This window comes from Bufo bufo, chromosome 3, assembly GCF_905171765.1.
Source record: "Bufo bufo chromosome 3, aBufBuf1.1, whole genome shotgun sequence".
Taxonomy (NCBI): Eukaryota; Metazoa; Chordata; class Amphibia; order Anura; family Bufonidae; genus Bufo; species Bufo bufo.
The window spans coordinates 449,070,895-449,088,219 of NC_053391.1; the positions used below are offsets into that span (position 1 = coordinate 449,070,895).

At 43.2% G+C, this 17,325-nt stretch overlaps 1 protein-coding gene across 2 annotated transcripts; it reads left to right on the plus strand.

Annotated features, from left to right (window-relative positions):
• Nucleotides 1–59: 59 nt before the first annotated feature.
• Nucleotides 60–13,075, plus strand: MRPL30 (mitochondrial ribosomal protein L30). 2 transcript variants are annotated; one of them, XM_040425101.1, is made up of 6 exons: nt 60–190; nt 2,187–2,259; nt 4,569–4,652; nt 5,827–5,973; nt 11,514–11,587; nt 12,896–13,075. In XM_040425101.1, the coding sequence occupies exons 2-6, from the start codon at nt 2,209–2,211 to the stop codon at nt 13,026–13,028; spliced, it is 489 nt and encodes a 162-aa protein (XP_040281035.1). In that variant the 5' UTR covers nt 60–190; nt 2,187–2,208; the 3' UTR covers nt 13,029–13,075. The 2 variants fall into 2 exon arrangements, with proteins under 2 accessions (XP_040281035.1, XP_040281036.1); XM_040425102.1 differs by having other exon boundaries at nt 82–211.
• Nucleotides 13,076–17,325: the final 4,250 nt, after the last annotated feature.

A 17,325-nucleotide genomic window follows, 5' to 3' on the forward strand; every position in this document is an offset into this window, starting at 1 on the left:
TCACACTGGGCGCCTCATCCTGGGAACTTGGTATGGAGGAATCTCATGGGCCACGTGTGATGACGTCACAACTGTGCGCGAGCTTCTTTCACTAGCTCGTATTGCAAAGCTGTGTGGTGACCTTTCGTCCTGATGCATTGTGGGTGCCTCTCTGTTTAGTGGCCCCTGTCATCTACCGACCCTGCTGCAGGTGAACTGTGTGCGTGACATGGTGTGTAGTCCGTGATGCATAGATCGCTATGGTGCACATGTGGGAGTATGTGTGTATATAGATCAGGGCTGAGCAGATGTATCCCTTCTGATGACCTGCTCTATTTATTATATTAGAATAATATTAATAATTACTTTACAAATCGGATGTACAGATCTGACTAGGGATGAGCGAACTTGTGTTTTCAAAAAGAGCTAGAATGAGGTGGCTCCACCGTCTGCTCTTGCTGTGCTTCACCTATTGAAATAATAGTAGCAGGCACTCGCTAATACAGCTGGATACACGTATATTTTATTTGGTAATTGTAGATAAAAATATATCAATAAAAATTAATAAGATCAAATGGCTATGCGTCCTCAGCTATTGGCTGGATGTATTGTATGCGCTTTGATAAAGCGACTCAGTGAAAATAATTGTATAACAGTCACTATTTATTTGTGGATTTGTTATATTGTTGCGGTTTATAACAGATTCCGACGTAGCAAGTATTTGGACAAGACCGTTCTGGGTATGATATTCATAATTCCATCATTGCAAAAAGGTCCCCATGCTCAATCTACCAGATGTAATGGTCAAATTATTGGTTTTACACGCCGTAATGCAGACACTAGTTCCTGATTCAATCTTCATATACTGTAAACAAATAACTCCAGAACACTATTACACCTTTTTGTCTATTAGGGTAACTCCCGTTTTCTGGGGGTGATGTCGTCTCGAGGATGTGCCTGGACGCGGCGTCCCCGCGTGGTCTATGGCACTGCTCTTACCTCTGATTGTGACCTTCCCCTTTATGGAGTTCCCTGTATAGATACTTTCTTCCTTTGGTGATGTTTCGTTTCGTAGCAGGAGCTGGGTGCTGCGCTGTGTATAATTCCGTAGGTCAGCGTTCCTCGAGGTTCCCGGCGGCGTGTACTTCCGGGTATGGTGACGTACCTCTCCGCGTGACTTCAGGCTCCGGTCCCGAGAGCTTCGTGGACCAAATAATGGTTAAATGGTAACTGCTGTAGGTGTCCTTTCCTTCAGGTCTTGCGTGATCACTTTAGTGTAAGATGGACCCTTTCTTTCCCCAAACACTTTTCGGGACACAAAGTCCCTTTATCAGTGAGTAAGGGTCTTCCTCCGGATCCCTGCTTTTAATAGGGAATTGTGGGTGGATATCATTATGTTAACCCTAACTGCATGGATATTGTATATAAACAAACAATTGCAATCAGCTCTATATAGTTAAGCTAAACATAATTACAAATATTAAAAATGGTTTGGATCTACAATACAATGTACATTATTGTACAACAATAAGTATATAATAAATATTTATATCAATATGTTGATTCATTAAAATGTGTTTTCAAGTTCGTCGTACAAGGTTCTCGGGTTAAGTGTTGAGCGAACTTGTGTTTTGAGTTCGGCGTCTAAAGTTCGGGTTATCAAAGAATGGCGTTATGGATTCTAAATTCCGTTATGGTCCGTGGTAGCGGAATCCATAACGGGATACTTTGATAAGCCGAACTTCGCTCAACACTACTCAGGTTATCTAAGAATTCCATTGTGGATTCCGCTAACTTATGGTCTGTGGTAGCGGAATCCATAACGAAATTCTTAGATAACCCGAGAACCTTGCACGCCGAACTCAAACACAAGTTCGCTCATCCCTAGATCTGACATTACAGACGACACAGCGCCACCCCTAGAGATTGAGGTGTCAGAATTGTATTACTTTAGATCAGGGATCAGCAACCTTCAGCACGCCAGTTGCTGCAAAACTACAACTCCCAGCATTCACAATTACTAGACTGTTCTTTTAACTCCCATAGAAGTGAAAGGAGGATTCTGGTAGTTGTAGTTTTAGAACAGCTGGAGTGCCAGAGGTTGCTGACGCCTGCTTTTGATGAATATTTGCGTATTGATTATTACACCACAGTATATCAGTTGTCATACATGTACTCTTTTCAATGTTTTATATCTATCTGTGTAGGTCTGAAGATCGGCAAATAAAAATGGCTCTGGTGTGCCGCAATGTTTTGCAGAGGAGAACATTGGGATTAAAGGTAGTTATTCCTTTTTTAATCACCGTATAAAATGGTTCCTTTTATCATGTGTGGCGTACTGTCTGGGGCCTGCTTTGCTGTGCAGGGAAACACTGTATGAAAGGCTATTGTGCACTTTGTGGCAATTTGATATAATTTCATTCTCATTTGCGGCTAAAATGCGTGTTTTTTCAATTGGTCTTTATTAAAAAAAAATTCCTTTACAGTTTTCACTTTTACTACATCTGCAGACTATAGCTTGCTGCGTCACAGTGAATCCATTAGGGATCGGCTATTACAGCTGTATCTGTAGCCCTTACCTCTGAACTCCTGACAGTCATAAAACTAAGAATAAGGAGTTCTGATATTGATGGATTCTCAGGATAGGCCATCAATATCTGTTTGGAGGGGGTCCAACTCCCAGCACCCTAGCCGATCAGCTGTTTGAAGAGGCAGTGGCACTCCGGACTCCACAGAGACTTCTGAGATCAGCTGTTTGAAGAGGCAGTGGCACTCCAGACTTCTCTGAGACCTCCTCACAGCTTGCCACGCACAGCGCCATCCATTGGATAGTGGCTGTACTTGGTATTGCACCTTATGCCAATTCACTTGAATGGGACTGAGCTGCAGGCCGTGTGACCAATGAACATGGCCACACTGGCCTAGGAAGAGGACTACAGTGCTCACCGGAGCGCAGAAGCCTCGGAGGAGGTGCCTGGAGTCCAACCCTCTCTGATCAGATAGCGATGATTTATCCTAAGTATTTATTATACGCACTTATATAGCGCTGACATATTCCGCAACACATTACAGACATTAGCATCACGCTGTTCCCAATGGGGCTCACAATCAAAGTTCCCTATCAGTATGTCTTTGGAGTGTGGGAGGAAACCGGAGTACCCAGAGGAAACCCATGCAAACACAGGGGGAACATACGTGTAAACTCATGCAGATATTGTCCTTGGTTGGATTCGAACCTAGGACCCCAACCATCAGTATCAAAATCTTTAACAACCCCTTTAAATTTTTATTTTTAAGCTGTAAGGAGTTCAGAAGTAAGATTGAGCCGTTAAAGTAGCTCCCTGACGGATTCATTGTGAAGGAAAGAGCAGAGGAAAAACAGTTAAAAAATCCTTAAAAAGACCAATAGAAAAAATATTTTTTAAGCCAAAATAAGTAAAATGTACTGATAAATAAAATAGCTCCAAAGATATCCATTTCCTTTAAAGGGAATGTGTCATCAGAAAATGACCTATTGTTTAAATCATGTTTTTATGTTAAACATATTTATTTTCCATGTTGATGTCTATTAAAAAAATAAAATAAATCTAAAATCCTGCAGTTTTCGCAGTGGCCACTAAGCCTAAAGCCGAATGCACACGGCCGTGAGCGGTCCGTGGTATCCCGGCCTGGATTCATAGCAACCAATGACGCCGTGCGCTCCTGCTCTCAGCAGGAATCCAGGCTGGGATACCACGGACCGCCGTGTGCATTCGGCTTAATATTACATGGCACTTCTGGGTCTGTACTGCAGTTATCTGCTTATTATTACAGGCAGGATTAGAATGACAGATATCACCTATATAAGGTAGATAGCACAAGATCCACCATTCACAATAGGTCATTGTGACAGTTTATCTACTCCCTGACCCCTGCACAGGTTACAGAGCATGCCTAGAATGCTCTCCTATAGAAGTCAATGAGGTCTCCTCCTCTCAATGTATCTATGGCTGCCCCCATATTCATGTTCAAGAAACAATGTTCAAAGCTACAATTAGAAACAGATTAGAAAAAAAGTGTCACTGTCTGGTTTTAACTGGCAGAAAAATAATTAATTGACCCACCCTTTAAAGGGGTTTTCCAGGCTTTTAATATTGAACTATCCTCAGGATAAATCATCAATATCAGATCGACGGGGGTCTGACACCCAGCACCCCCAGCGATCAGCTGTATGAAGAGAAGGCCCGTGCCGTCTCCTGTCTATCTTCCTGCTCGCTGTCGATATAGCAGCGCTGAGCAGGAAGAGAGACAGGAGACGGCATGAGCGCACGATGCATGCCTACTTTTCATACAGCTGATCGGCGGGGGTGCTGGGTGTCGGACCCGCGCCGATCTGATATTGATGTCCTATCCTGAGGCTAGGTCATCAATCAATATTAAAAGCCTGGAAAACCCCTTTAAGGGTCAGAGGAGGGAGTAGCTGTCGCACCCCGTCATTCAGTAAGTGATGGCATATCCTAGCTATATATCCTAGCTATATATCATTACTGTAGTAAAATGCATTATTATATAGTTACTAACCCTCTAAATACTAACATTGTGATATTCAGCTTTTGACAGGACACCCTTCCATGTCACTGGTGTGGACTGACTGGATCCGCCAAAAGTTTACCAAGTCTCGCGTCCCTAAAGAAGTAAGGCTTTGCTGTGTTATCTTCTGGGTTGTCTATTATCATTTGTTCTTGCAGAGTATAAGATACATGTCCACCATTGAACACGATGTTACAGTTTTACATGTAAATATATCTGACACACAAAATGTATTACAACATTAGCTGAGCTTCTATAGTGCAGTGAGACACTAGGATGCACAACGCTGAGGCAAGTCCTGTCTACTCCTGTATCTATTAGAGAATGGAGAGGGATGTTAGCTCTGATGCCAGCAGAATTGTAAATGCAGATTTTGTCTCTTCAACTTTCTGGACATTTTCTACACACCTCACAGAGTGACCAGACCCACAATGGTAATCATACTAAGCAGATCCTGGATGCCGTCCTATTAGTACACACAAAACCTGTCCTAATCACACAGGAGGACAAGTTCATTCAGAACACTGAGCTAAAGAGCTGCTTCCTGTCCATCTTTCTCTGTACTTCAGCTGTATTCAGGATCATAATCCCCGACAAGCAGAGAGGAGAATGAGGCAGCTCTTTACCTCAGTGCTGTGAAGTAACTTGTCCTGCTGTGTGATAAGGACAGGTTTTGTATGCACTAATAGGGCAGCGGCCATTTTATTTCTCCTGATGATTGCTCCCCAGACAAAATTAGCCATTATAACTAATAAAAGGTATTTGGGAATATATTTATAATAAAGAAATATTTAAGTATTTTCAATATTCTTAATTCCCATCTTAAAGGGGTTATCCAATTGTATAAATTGTCCCCCCCCCCCATATGCGGGGCCCCCCACGCTGTACCTGGGTCCCTGCTCTCTGCACCGCTCCTGTTCCCCACACCGCCGCTGCTACTTCTTCCTATGCCTGGATGAAAACATTCGGTGGGGGGTGGGAGCGGAGCAGTTAATGGGGGACGGAGATGAGCCTCCCTAGCATCCCAGGTGATGCTAGGGAGGCTCGTCCCCGCCTGCCATTGGCTGCTCCGCTCCCCCCCCCCACCGAATGTTTTCATCCAGGCATGGGAAGAAGTAGCACCTCTACTACATCAAGTGTGACATTATTTAGGGAGTGGGGAGCTCATGTGAGAAACCTTAATAGGTTTACTTATCTATGTTAGTAACCTATTGGACATAGACTGTATTAGTAGCAGATTGATGATTAGTGCTGTACTTATAATTATTTTACATGCAGACATTTCAACCAAAGCCAGAAGATCATGAAAAATATGGAGGAGATCCACAACAACCTCATAAATTACACCTTGTCACTAGAGTAAGATCCTGGGTTGGAAGACCATACTGGGAAAAAGAAGTGATTGACAGACTGGGACTTCAAAAGGTATATAAATTCATGTGATGGGAGGTTAAAATACTAATTACTTACTGTTATGTACTGTGGTGCAGAAGAGTGCATAGATGTTACTTCTATGACCATTCAGGCCAGATCGCCAAGATGACCTCTGATTTGCCAAGCCCTATTTTTATTCATCTAGAATCTCCAACATAAAATAATTATTCTCTTTTCACCTGATTGACTATGATGTGCTAGTGGTACATTTCTATGTATCTTCTGTATGTGTATTAATGATATGAGATTTAAACATTGATAGTGTATCCCAATGGTTCTCAAGCTTTACACACCAGGTGCCCCCTAGTGACCAGAAGTTCAAACCGAGTACCCCCAATGAAATGAGCAGTTATAAATGTTAACAAAACAGGGCTATTCTCATGACGCTTTCCTAGGCTGTTTTCTAAGCCTCTGTCAACATTTCTTTCAGATTTGACAGCGAGAGACTAGCACAGCATGTAACACTAATCTTCCTGTCAAAATGACAGACTCCACATTAGGGCCTATGATGGTTGACTACTACTATTTAAATTACATTCCACGCTAGCAAACGTACCGGAGAACACAGCACTACATACCTCTTACATCCAGTGATCTCCATTCAGACCAGACCGCCATGATGACTTCCTTCAGCCATGTCTCATCTCTGCAGAGTTTGACACATAGACATCTTACTACTTTTCTATTATACTCCCCCTTCTGAACATTCCATCCTGCCACCTCCAGTACTGTGCGCACTGTGATCCCCAACACTATACTGCGGAAAGAGATTGTCCCCCTGAAAATACCAGTACCACACACCTAGTGCCTCATTCAATAATTATTGACACATATTGCACTTAGCAAATAGTGCATCTGATAGTAATGGTGTCCCCCAAAAATAATTATGCTAAGCTGATACTGTGCCAGGGATACCCCCAACAGTAGTAGTGCTCCCAAAAGTCTCACCAAGGTCTCCTATTGTGCCCCAGAAGTAATAATTCCCCATAGTGCCCATAGCAGTAATAATGTTTCTCATAGTCCCCCAGTTATAGTAAATCCCACCATAATTCCCCCAGTAGTAATAATTCCCCCTAAAGTGCCCATAGTAGTAGCAGAGCCCCCCATAATGCCCCTTCACTAACACCTGCCTATAGTGCACCCAGTAGTACTAATGCCCACTATAGTGCTCCAGAAGTAATAAAGCCTACCACAGTGTCCTTCATTAGTAATAAAGGCCACTATAATGCCCACAGTAGTATTAAAACCCCCACAGTGTGCCCCAGAAGTAAATGTGCCCCCAGTAGTACTGATGCTCCCTAGTAGTAATTATACCCACCATAGTGGTTGCTCACCCAGTAGTAATAAAGCTCCCATAGTATGCCCCAGAAGTAATGATGCCTGCCTATAGTGCCCCTAGTAGTAATAAAACCCCCATAATGAGTTCCAGTAGAAAAAAAGTGCCTCTTATAGCGGCCCCCAATAGCACTAATGGCCCATGTTTCGGTAGAAAAAAACCCTTATAGTCCCTCCTTATAATGTGTACCAGTAAAAAAAAAAAATCCCTCTTATAGTCCCACCAGTATTACCAGTGTCCCCATAGTGCTCCTACAGTTATAAAAAAAAAAATGCCCCCTCCCCTAAAGTGGTCCAACAGCATGCTGCCAAAGAAAAATAACAAATACTCTCCTCCATGTGGCTGTCTTGATGTGGGTCAGAACACAGGCCTCTGTTGTTGTGTTTTTTTTTTTCTTTGATAGTATGGTGAGGATTTTTGGACTTGTCCTTAGAGAAGGACTACTGGCTCCGCCAAAAATGACGTTTTCCAGTTCTTCCTGTTTTAATGTCATTTAGACACATTAGAACATGGTATTGGTCAGGTTCTGTGAACAAAGATCTATGGTGCCATAGAAATGACCACACCTCTTTTGGAACTCATCATATTTATGTAATTCATATATCAAGAAAGCCATATCATTGGAAAATCATGAATTATTTTAGTAGAATAAGAGATTTAGGGTTAGTCTCTCACTGCCCCTCACAGTGGTCTTCCGCTCCCACTCAGAGATGGTCGCACTCTGGATCTTTTCTTTACACGCCTCTGCTCCCTATTTAACCTTTCTAATTCGCCTCTCCCTCTATCCGATCACCACCTACTCACCTTCTCTTCACTCATCTCTCCAGCTGCTCCCCCGGTCCACACACTAGCACACCCCTGCAGGAACCTTAAACATTTCGACTTTCGCTTGCTTTCTGACTCTCTTCTGTCACTCTCTACCATTTGTTCCCTTCAAGACCCAGATACTGCCACCACCCTATATAACACCACAATAAGTCCACAGACAACCCTGGCACACCAACCTGACCAAAAAACAAGTCAAGCTTCCAGGCTGCTGAGCGGCGATGGAAGAAATTCCATTCTAAAGATCATTTCACTGCATACAAGCAATCCCTCCTCATATTCAAATCCTCACTCGCTGATGCAAAACAGGCCTACCTCTCATATTTTCCCTGTCCCACAGCCTTAAACAACTTTTTAACACTTTTAACTCCCTTTCTACATCCCCCAGCTCCCCCACCCTCTCATCTCAGCTGAGGACTTTGCCGCATACTTCAAACAAAAGATGGTCAACATCAGAGAGAGCTTCAGTACACAGTCCCCACAGACCCTCTACACAACTACTCATTCCTCTTCTCCCAAAACCAACTTCTCCACCATTACAGAAGAAAAACTCTCCACTCTACTCTCCAGATCACATCTCACCACCTGTGCACTTGACCCTATCCCAGCCCTAACGCATCTCTTCAACCTATCACTAACCTCTGGTGTCCTCCCCTCTGGTTTTAAACATGCTACCATTACATCCATCCTCAAAAAGCCTTTACTTGGCCCATCTTCTTTGTCCAGTTATTGCCCCATATCACTTCTTCCATATGGCTCAAAGCTACTTGAGCAACATGTCCATTCTGAACGGTCCTCTCATCTCTCCTCCTGCTCCCTCTTTAACCGGCTACAATCATCTGGCTTCCGACCCCACCACTCAACTGAGACTGCCCCCACCAAAGTCACCAATGAGCTACTAACAGCCAAAACCAAAAAACATTACTTGGTCCTCCTTCTCCTTTGACACTGTCGACCACTCCCTTCTGTTACAAACTCTCTCATCTCTTGGCATCAGTGACCAGGCCCTCTCTTGGATCACATCATACCTCACAGAGCAGACATTTAGCGTCTCCCACTCTCACACCACCTCCTAGTCTCATTCCCTCTCTGGTATCCCGCAAGGCTCTGTCCTAGGACCCCTGCTCTTCTCTATCTACACTTTCGGCCTGGGACAGCTCATAGAGTCCCATGGCTTTCAGTATCACTCCTACGCTGACGACACACAAATCTACCTCTCTGGTCCAGACATCACCACCGTACTATCCATAATCCCACTGCCTATTTTCCATATCATCCTTCTTCTCATCTCCGTTTCTAAAAATGAACATGGATAAAACATGAATTCATCCACTTTCCCCCATCTTGTTCAACCCCCCCCCCCCCCCCCCCCCAACAGACCTATCTATCACGATCAATGGCTGCACACTCTCCCCAGTCAACCAAGTTCACTGCCTTGGACTGACCTTGGATTCTTCCCTCTCCTTCCGACCGCACATCCAAGCCCTTTCCACCACCTGCTGCATCCGCGCTTTTCTGAACTTTGAATCTGCGAAAATGCTTGTAAACGCCCTCATTATCTCCTGCTTAGACTACTGCAACATCCTCCTCTGTGGCCTTCCATCTCGCACTCTCGCAATCCTCCAATCTATCCTCAACTCTGCTGCCCGACTAATCCACCTCTCACACTGTTACTCCTCTGCCTCTCCCCTCTGCCAATCCCTTCACTGGCTCCCCATTGCACAGCGAATTCAGTTCAAAATACTAACAAATACATACAAGGCCGTCCACAACCTGTCCCCTCCCTACATCTCTGAGCTACTTTCCCGATACATCCCCACACGCGCTCTCCGATCCTCACAAGACCTCCTTCTCTTCTCTCATCACCTCTTCCTACAATCGCCTCCAAGATTTCTCCCGTGCATCACCCATACTCTGGAACTCGCTACCCCAACATATCAGACTCTCACCTACAGTGGAATCCTTCAAAAGAAACCTAAAAACCCACCTCTTCAGACAAGCCTACAACCAGTGACCCTGCTGCCTCTATACCGCCATGACCAGCTTCACCCTCACCTACTGTGTCCTTCTCCCATACCATGTAGATTGTAAGCCCTCACAGGCAGGGCCCTCTCTCCTTCTGTACTAGTTTATAACTCCTCTTCTTCATGGTTAGTGCAATTGTCTGTATTATGTATGTATACCCCTTATCATATGTACAGCGCTATGGAATAAATGGCCCTTTAATAATAAATAATAATAATAAAAGTCTGACCATCTGTGGGTTGATCATTACTCATAGATGCTATCATAAGACATATTAAAGTGTAATTTCCAAAGCTTCAAAGTTATACTAATATAGTTATTTATTCTAAGGCAACATTATTTCCAGCGAGCTGTACATGTGAGATACAAAAGGGTCAAAACACATAATGTGAGACCATAAAAAGTACAATAAATGTGAACTAAATGAGTGGTACAGAAGGAGAGAAGACCCTGCCTGCAAGGGCTTACAATCTACAAGAGAAGAAGATAGTAGGTGAGGGTAGAAACTGCTTATATAGCTGTTTAGTGGTGGCTGGGTTATTGTAGGCTCTACACTTTCCTGAAGAGGTGGGTTTTCAGGTTGTTCAAGGTTATGATGGTAGGAGTGAGTCTGATGTGTTGGAGTTGAGAGTTCCAGAGGATACAGGATGCTCTGGAAAAGTCTTGGAGGCAATTATGGGAGATTAGGTCAGGCTACTTTCACATTAGCGGCAAGGAACGCCGGCAGGCTGTTCCGGCGGGTGAACAGCCTGTCTGATCCGTGCTGCCGCTAGTGCACTCGTGCCCCCGGACTACCGCTATGGCCCCTATGAATATAATAGGGGTGGGCCAGAGTTCCGGCGGCAGCACTGCGAACATGCCGAGAGGTCGGCCGGAATAAAACAACGACATGTCGTCGTTTTATTCCGGCCGCCTTTCGGCATGTTTGTCGTGCTGCCGCCGGAACTCCGGCCCGCCCATATTATAGTCAATGGGGCCATAGTGGTAGTCCGGGGGCACGAGTGCATTAGCGGCAGCACGGATCCGACAGGCTGTTCACCCACCAGACATGAGACTGGAGAACATGTGAATCTAATAATTGTGATTGATGATTTGGTGGCATGTGAGTGGGTGAGACTAAATGTCAGATTGGTATGAGGAGATCCACCAAAGGGCGAGATCTAGGATGCCAGGAGATGAGCGAATTTGTAATTTGAGGCAGGGGGGAAGTGGCAAAGGACAGGTCTAGAAGGAGGAGCACCAGGTATTGTCTTGAGGCTAGATCATTTGTCACTTTGCATAGACTACTGTCTTGTGTGTGTTTTTTCTAGTGTTATTTTTCTCTCTCTAAAATTTTGACTTTCAGGCTCACAGACCAGTTGTGCATAAGAACATCCCATCAGTCAACGATCAGCTTAAAGTCATCAAGCACTTAGTAAGGTTTGTACATAAGTAGTTTCTTTTTACTGGACCGGATAGTGGGTTTACTTTCAGATTTCATTATTTTCATCAGGTGCAGTTTCCATACAGCACTGCCTTCTAATGTTCATATATCCCCTAATATGGTCTGAACAGATGTTGGTACGATAGATAGATAGATAGATTAGATAGCAATTTTTGGCGTGCAATCGGTATTAGTTTCCTAATAAATTCCCCCTTTTTTTTTTTTTTTTTTTTGTAGCTCAGTTTAACGGGTTTCCCTGACTTTTTTAACAGATGACTTACCCTCTGGATAGGTTATCAGGATCTGATCGAGGGTCCAAACCCCGGAACCCCCGCTGATCAGCTGTTTGAGAAGGCTGAAGCACTCACGAGCCTACCGTAGGCCAAAGACGTCACTTTTATTGGTCACATGGCCTAGACACCTAGACTTAAATTAGTGGAAGAAATCACAGTTGCGTTGTACATAATATAGGGGACATTTACTAAGACTGGCGATTTAGACGCTGGTCTTAGTCCCTGTCCGCTGCAGCTTTATACGCCTAAGTTATGTAGAGGCGCCAGGCTCTATATAACTTAGGTACATGATCTGGCGGCCGTTCAACAAGATTACATCTATGCCAGCTCCCTTGCTGGCGTAGATTTAAGTAATTTTCTACGCCAAAACAGGCATAGAAAATGATAAATGAGAAGGGCCTGCCAGCCCGCTCCCTCTTCCCAGAACTCGAGAAAAGAGGCATAAGTAGCATACACACGTGAAAAACAACTTTGCGACAAAATCTGCACCTTAAATACTCCAAAAATTGGCGTATATTTTTTCAAAAATTATCCCCTATGTGTATTATATGAATTTATAATTTTTTAAAAAATTACGACATTGCATTAGCTTGTCTATCACCAAATGTGTTTCTAAGGCTAGATTCACATGACCATATGTATTTTGCGGTTCACGATCTGCAAAATATGTATACTGGCTGTGTGCATCCAGCACTTTCCTCACTCCCTATTTTCATCAAGATGGACAAGAATAGGATGATCTGTAAGTTGCAGAATGGCCGGGATGACATCCGTGTGCAATCCACAAAAAATGCAGATCGGACATGGACCCAAAACATGGTCCTGTGAATGTAGCCTAAGAAGGATATGCAAAACTAATTTAAACCGTACCGTTTTTGTCACCATCGGATATTGCTGTATACTGATTTCACATTGTGGAAAAGGAAAGAAAAAGACAATGTAATGTTTTGAAATATCTTGCATTTATTGGATCAATAAAAACAATTTGATTTAAACCGTTTTTGTCTTCAGAGTCAAGCCGTTGAAACTACCTTATGGACTTCCAACAGAGGAGGACATGTCGGACACTTACCTGAACAGCTTAGGCCAGCTGGTGATTTGTAAAAAGCTGGAGCCAATTGACATGAAATCAATTGAATCATAATGTGTGTCATTTCTGTTATTTGTAAAATAAAGCATTTTTGGATAGTGTTTTTTTGTGAGTATAATGGATCAGAAATCAATGGCACACCCCAACAGTCAGTAAAATGACATCTGCAGCCCGAAAAATAGGGAAAAGGCTGCACTTCCCAAATTTTGATAAAAACCTACTACCAGTTAAAATGTTGCACATGTCCTGGCGAAGGAATCCTTTGTCAAGAAACTATTTTATTTTAGTATTTTATTTATTTGCACCTGATAATTAAAGTTTTTGCTTAGTCCATTCCTTCACAGCAGATGTAATTCCCACACAGCGCCATAACTGTATAGCAGGGATGGCATTGTAACATACAACCGGCCTGTAAACTACAATGAAGATATAAATCACAAAAATGCATATATCAAGCGGATGTTATTGAGAGGGCCCTGCCTTTAGCTACTGGTCTGGACTAGGACTCCATGTTGTCTTTGAATTTTACTATCTTAATTTTATTTATGTAGTGTGTTATGAGTTATTAAATGATGTACTGACATACAAGTGGATGTGTATATCATTTATTGATTTATTAATAGAAGCTATCCATTGTTCATAACTACCATAGATTTAGTAATTGTTTTCATCTATAAACCATCTCTGAATATTCAACATATCTTCTATACAATCTTCATATATTTCGTGTACCTAAACCTTAGACAGCCAAGTACTAGATGTGTTGTGATTTATATTTTTTTTTTTTGTAGGGTTGAGGTATTGACTTTCTGGTGCTTTTGGTAGTTCTCATCTCTATTACGCCCCATTCACACGGCCGTGGGGCTGCTGTGCCTATGTTGCAAACCACAACCAGTAGGTCTGCAAAACACGGTCACTGGCCGCGTGCATGCCGCATCGAGCTGCAGACCCATTGGTCCACAATCCACAAGATACAATGAAAGATAGGACATGTATTTTTTGAGGCACAAACCTGTAAGAAACACACGGAATCCCTTCCATGGACTTAGGGGTCTGTGCCTCTACAAGCAAAAGATAGAACATGTCCTGACCGGTGCCCATGTTTTTTAGACTCCCATTCACGTAACATGGGCACGCCGGCCCCATGGTCTTGTGAATGGGATCTTAAAATAAGTGACTGGTGCCATTTGTGTATATACAGCTGACCTCCGTTGCAGGCACTGGGATCAGACTTGGATATTGTGGGCATCTGAGCCAGGTTGTATTACAGAGGAAGGGGCTGGTGGGGAGCACGTTTTTATTTTGTGACACTTAACGGAACTCTTGCAATAGCACCAACCCTGTGGATTTCAAGCAATGATCATCAGGGTCACATTGTACTTTTCAATGGTGATTTCAGTTGATGGCTGTGATAACAATTGATCACTGTCTAGTCCCTAGGGAAGAGGGAGCTGTATGCTACTAGTTGATTTCTGTTGGCAATAACTCCTTACAAGACCGCCTGTTGACTATATATATCCAGGTGGTCAGCACTTATCTCTGCACAGATGCTTAGAAGCATTCTTTCAGAGACCCGCAGCTGCACATGCAATTGTGAGAGCAAAGAGCCCGCGTTCAGTGTCCCAGCCTTCCCTATTGCTGCATAAACAGTGATCAATGAGCGCTGTGTATAGAGATCAGGACATGGCAATGACTCTTCCTGCTCTGGTCCCAGCGGTCATGTGATTGCTGGGGGGCTGTATGTCTGCGTGAGCTGCTGGCTTTTAGCAGATCAGCTCTGCAGTGAGGCTGTACAATCTCTCTGGGGGCTATAATCCGCCTGTAACCGGGGCGAATATATTAACCCCAGTTACAGGAGAAATCAACAATAAAAAAAAAATGTAATGTTAAATGTCTGCCTAAGGTCTTGCATGGCAAAATGTAAAATACATTTTAAAAAAATGTCACCACTAAAGGCCACACAGTAGCTTCTAGCTTCACCCCCGGCAACCATAACGCATTATGCACTCCGTATATCAAAATGGCTATTATGGAAAGAGGATATCATTTAAAGCGTACCTGAGTTTTCAACAAAAAAAAGTTTGCCCAATGGCTGTGCTTCTTCGTACAATCATAACTGTAAAGGATCAGGTCTTTTTTGGGCTTCCCTAAAGACTCCTTCAGCCATATTATTCCCTTTTTCATCTGTACAGCTGGATGCATTTCACTCACAAGTAGGGGGTGTCACCCTTCTGTGGATTCTTCCAGCACTGTACTGCTCTCACGTCCTTTCCCTTAGGCTAGGGCTATACAGTGACATGTGTCGCAGAAAAGTTGCAAGACGTTTTTGTAATGATACTCAATGGTGTCGCACTGCGACATGACAGTTGCAAAAAATCCATCCAAGTTTGATTTTTGGGCATGTTGCCGTGCAACACCATTAACTATCATTACAAAAAACACATGTGACTATTTTAGCAACACTCTTGGTTTTTAACATTGTTGTCAGTTTGAGAATTTTATCGAGCTTTCGTAGTAAAGGTTGTTTTTTAGGCCACCTTTTACACTTTTAAACTATTCAGCAGGCTGTTCTGGCAGATGAACAGCCTGCCAGAATTCATTGTATCTGGCATAGTCAGAAAAGGGCCAGAGAACTATGGAACATAAAACCTGCCAAAATCGAAATAAAATTGAACAACCTAAAATTATAATTAAAATAACGTTTTAACATTTTAATTTCATCTAGTGTCTGCAAAATGCATGCCAAAATTAAAAAGAAAATTCAATTTCTAATGTCATGTCGCATTAAAAAAATTCCTGAGGTCCCAAAAAATAAAAACCAACAAGTGACCCGATTTCGGAAAGGGAACCCCCGTACAAACATTTTAAGCGGTGGAAAGGGTACTTTTCAGCAAACAGGTGTCTCACAGAAGACAGAAATACTTGTGAAAGCATTTCAAACCACATATTTGTGAAAAAAATTATAATTACAAGCAGACCCCAATTTGAAAATGCACTCCAGGTTGTGTTCCTCATTTTGTCCCCATTCAGGAAACACCCCATATGTGCTTGTAGCCTGCTGTATGGGCGCACAGCAGGCAAACTGCAATATATGAATTTTGCTAACAGGACTGAAATGGCAGACATGGATTTTAGGTGCCAAGTCGCATTAAATTAATTCCTGAGGTCCCCAGAAATGAAAAACCCCAAGAAGTGACCCCATTTCGGAAAGAGCACCCCCGTACAAACATTTTAAGTGGTGGAAAGGGTACTTTTCAGCAAACAGGTGTCTCACAGAATGCAGAAATACTAGAGAAAGGATTTCAAAGCACACATTTGTAAAAATGAAAAATTACTAGCAGACCCCAATTTTTCTGAAGGAGGTGTAGCTGATGTATGCTGGAGAGATTGGTAGGTGGGAAACTTTCACCCTCTGAATCTCCTGTCCCATTATGATGCCCCAACACATCCCATTCTGCGCTTTTATTGCATTTGCCTACATCAGTAATGGTAGACCTGAACTCTGCTGAGGAGTCCCACAGAACATCTCTCTCTTGGAGCAGAGGGGTAAGAGGGTTCGTGAGTAGGCGGTCAGTCAGCCAGGTGTACCAAATCTTAATGGTATTATATGTTAAGGAATTAGTGACCGTCTTGAGCATGTCAAGCCTGTGGTTCCTGGCCAGAGCTAAAGCGCGCACGGGTTTCTTTGACATAGCTTGTTCCAGGGATACATCCAATCTACTTGGCACACTACGGAACCAGTCTAGAACTCTCATGCCTTGGATAGCTCTGAAATATAATTGAAAATCCGGCACCCCCAAGCCACCCATCCTAACCAGCATGATTACCTCAGAGTGTGAGAGCCGCGATCTAGAACTATTCCAAAGAAATCGGGCAATTATTAAAGAATACTCTAGGAAGAGGTATAGGCAGTACTTGTAGGTAATACAAAACTTTTGGAAGGACAATTGTTTTAATTAGCGCCCTACGTCTGAACCAGGAGGTACAGGAGACACCCCATGACTTAATGAGAGAATCAATAGTGGTAGGGAGACTTTTATAATTTTCTTTATATAGATCCCTAGGGTTAGGAGTGAGGTTTATTCCCAGAAAGGGATGCTACCCTTTACCCATTTAAAAGGTGTGCATCTCTCCAGCTCCAACTGTGTCGAAGGGTCCAAGGTAATGTTTAAGACCTGCGTCTTTGCAAGGTTCACTTTAAAGTTAGAGTAAATGCCATATTGATCTAGCAGGGCATGAATCACCGGGAAAGCTTCCATGGGATTGGAGACGACTAGCAATATGTCGTCTGCAAAAGCCGCTAGCGTATGTGTTTTGCCTTGTATCTTTACGCCCCGTATCTTAGCATCTA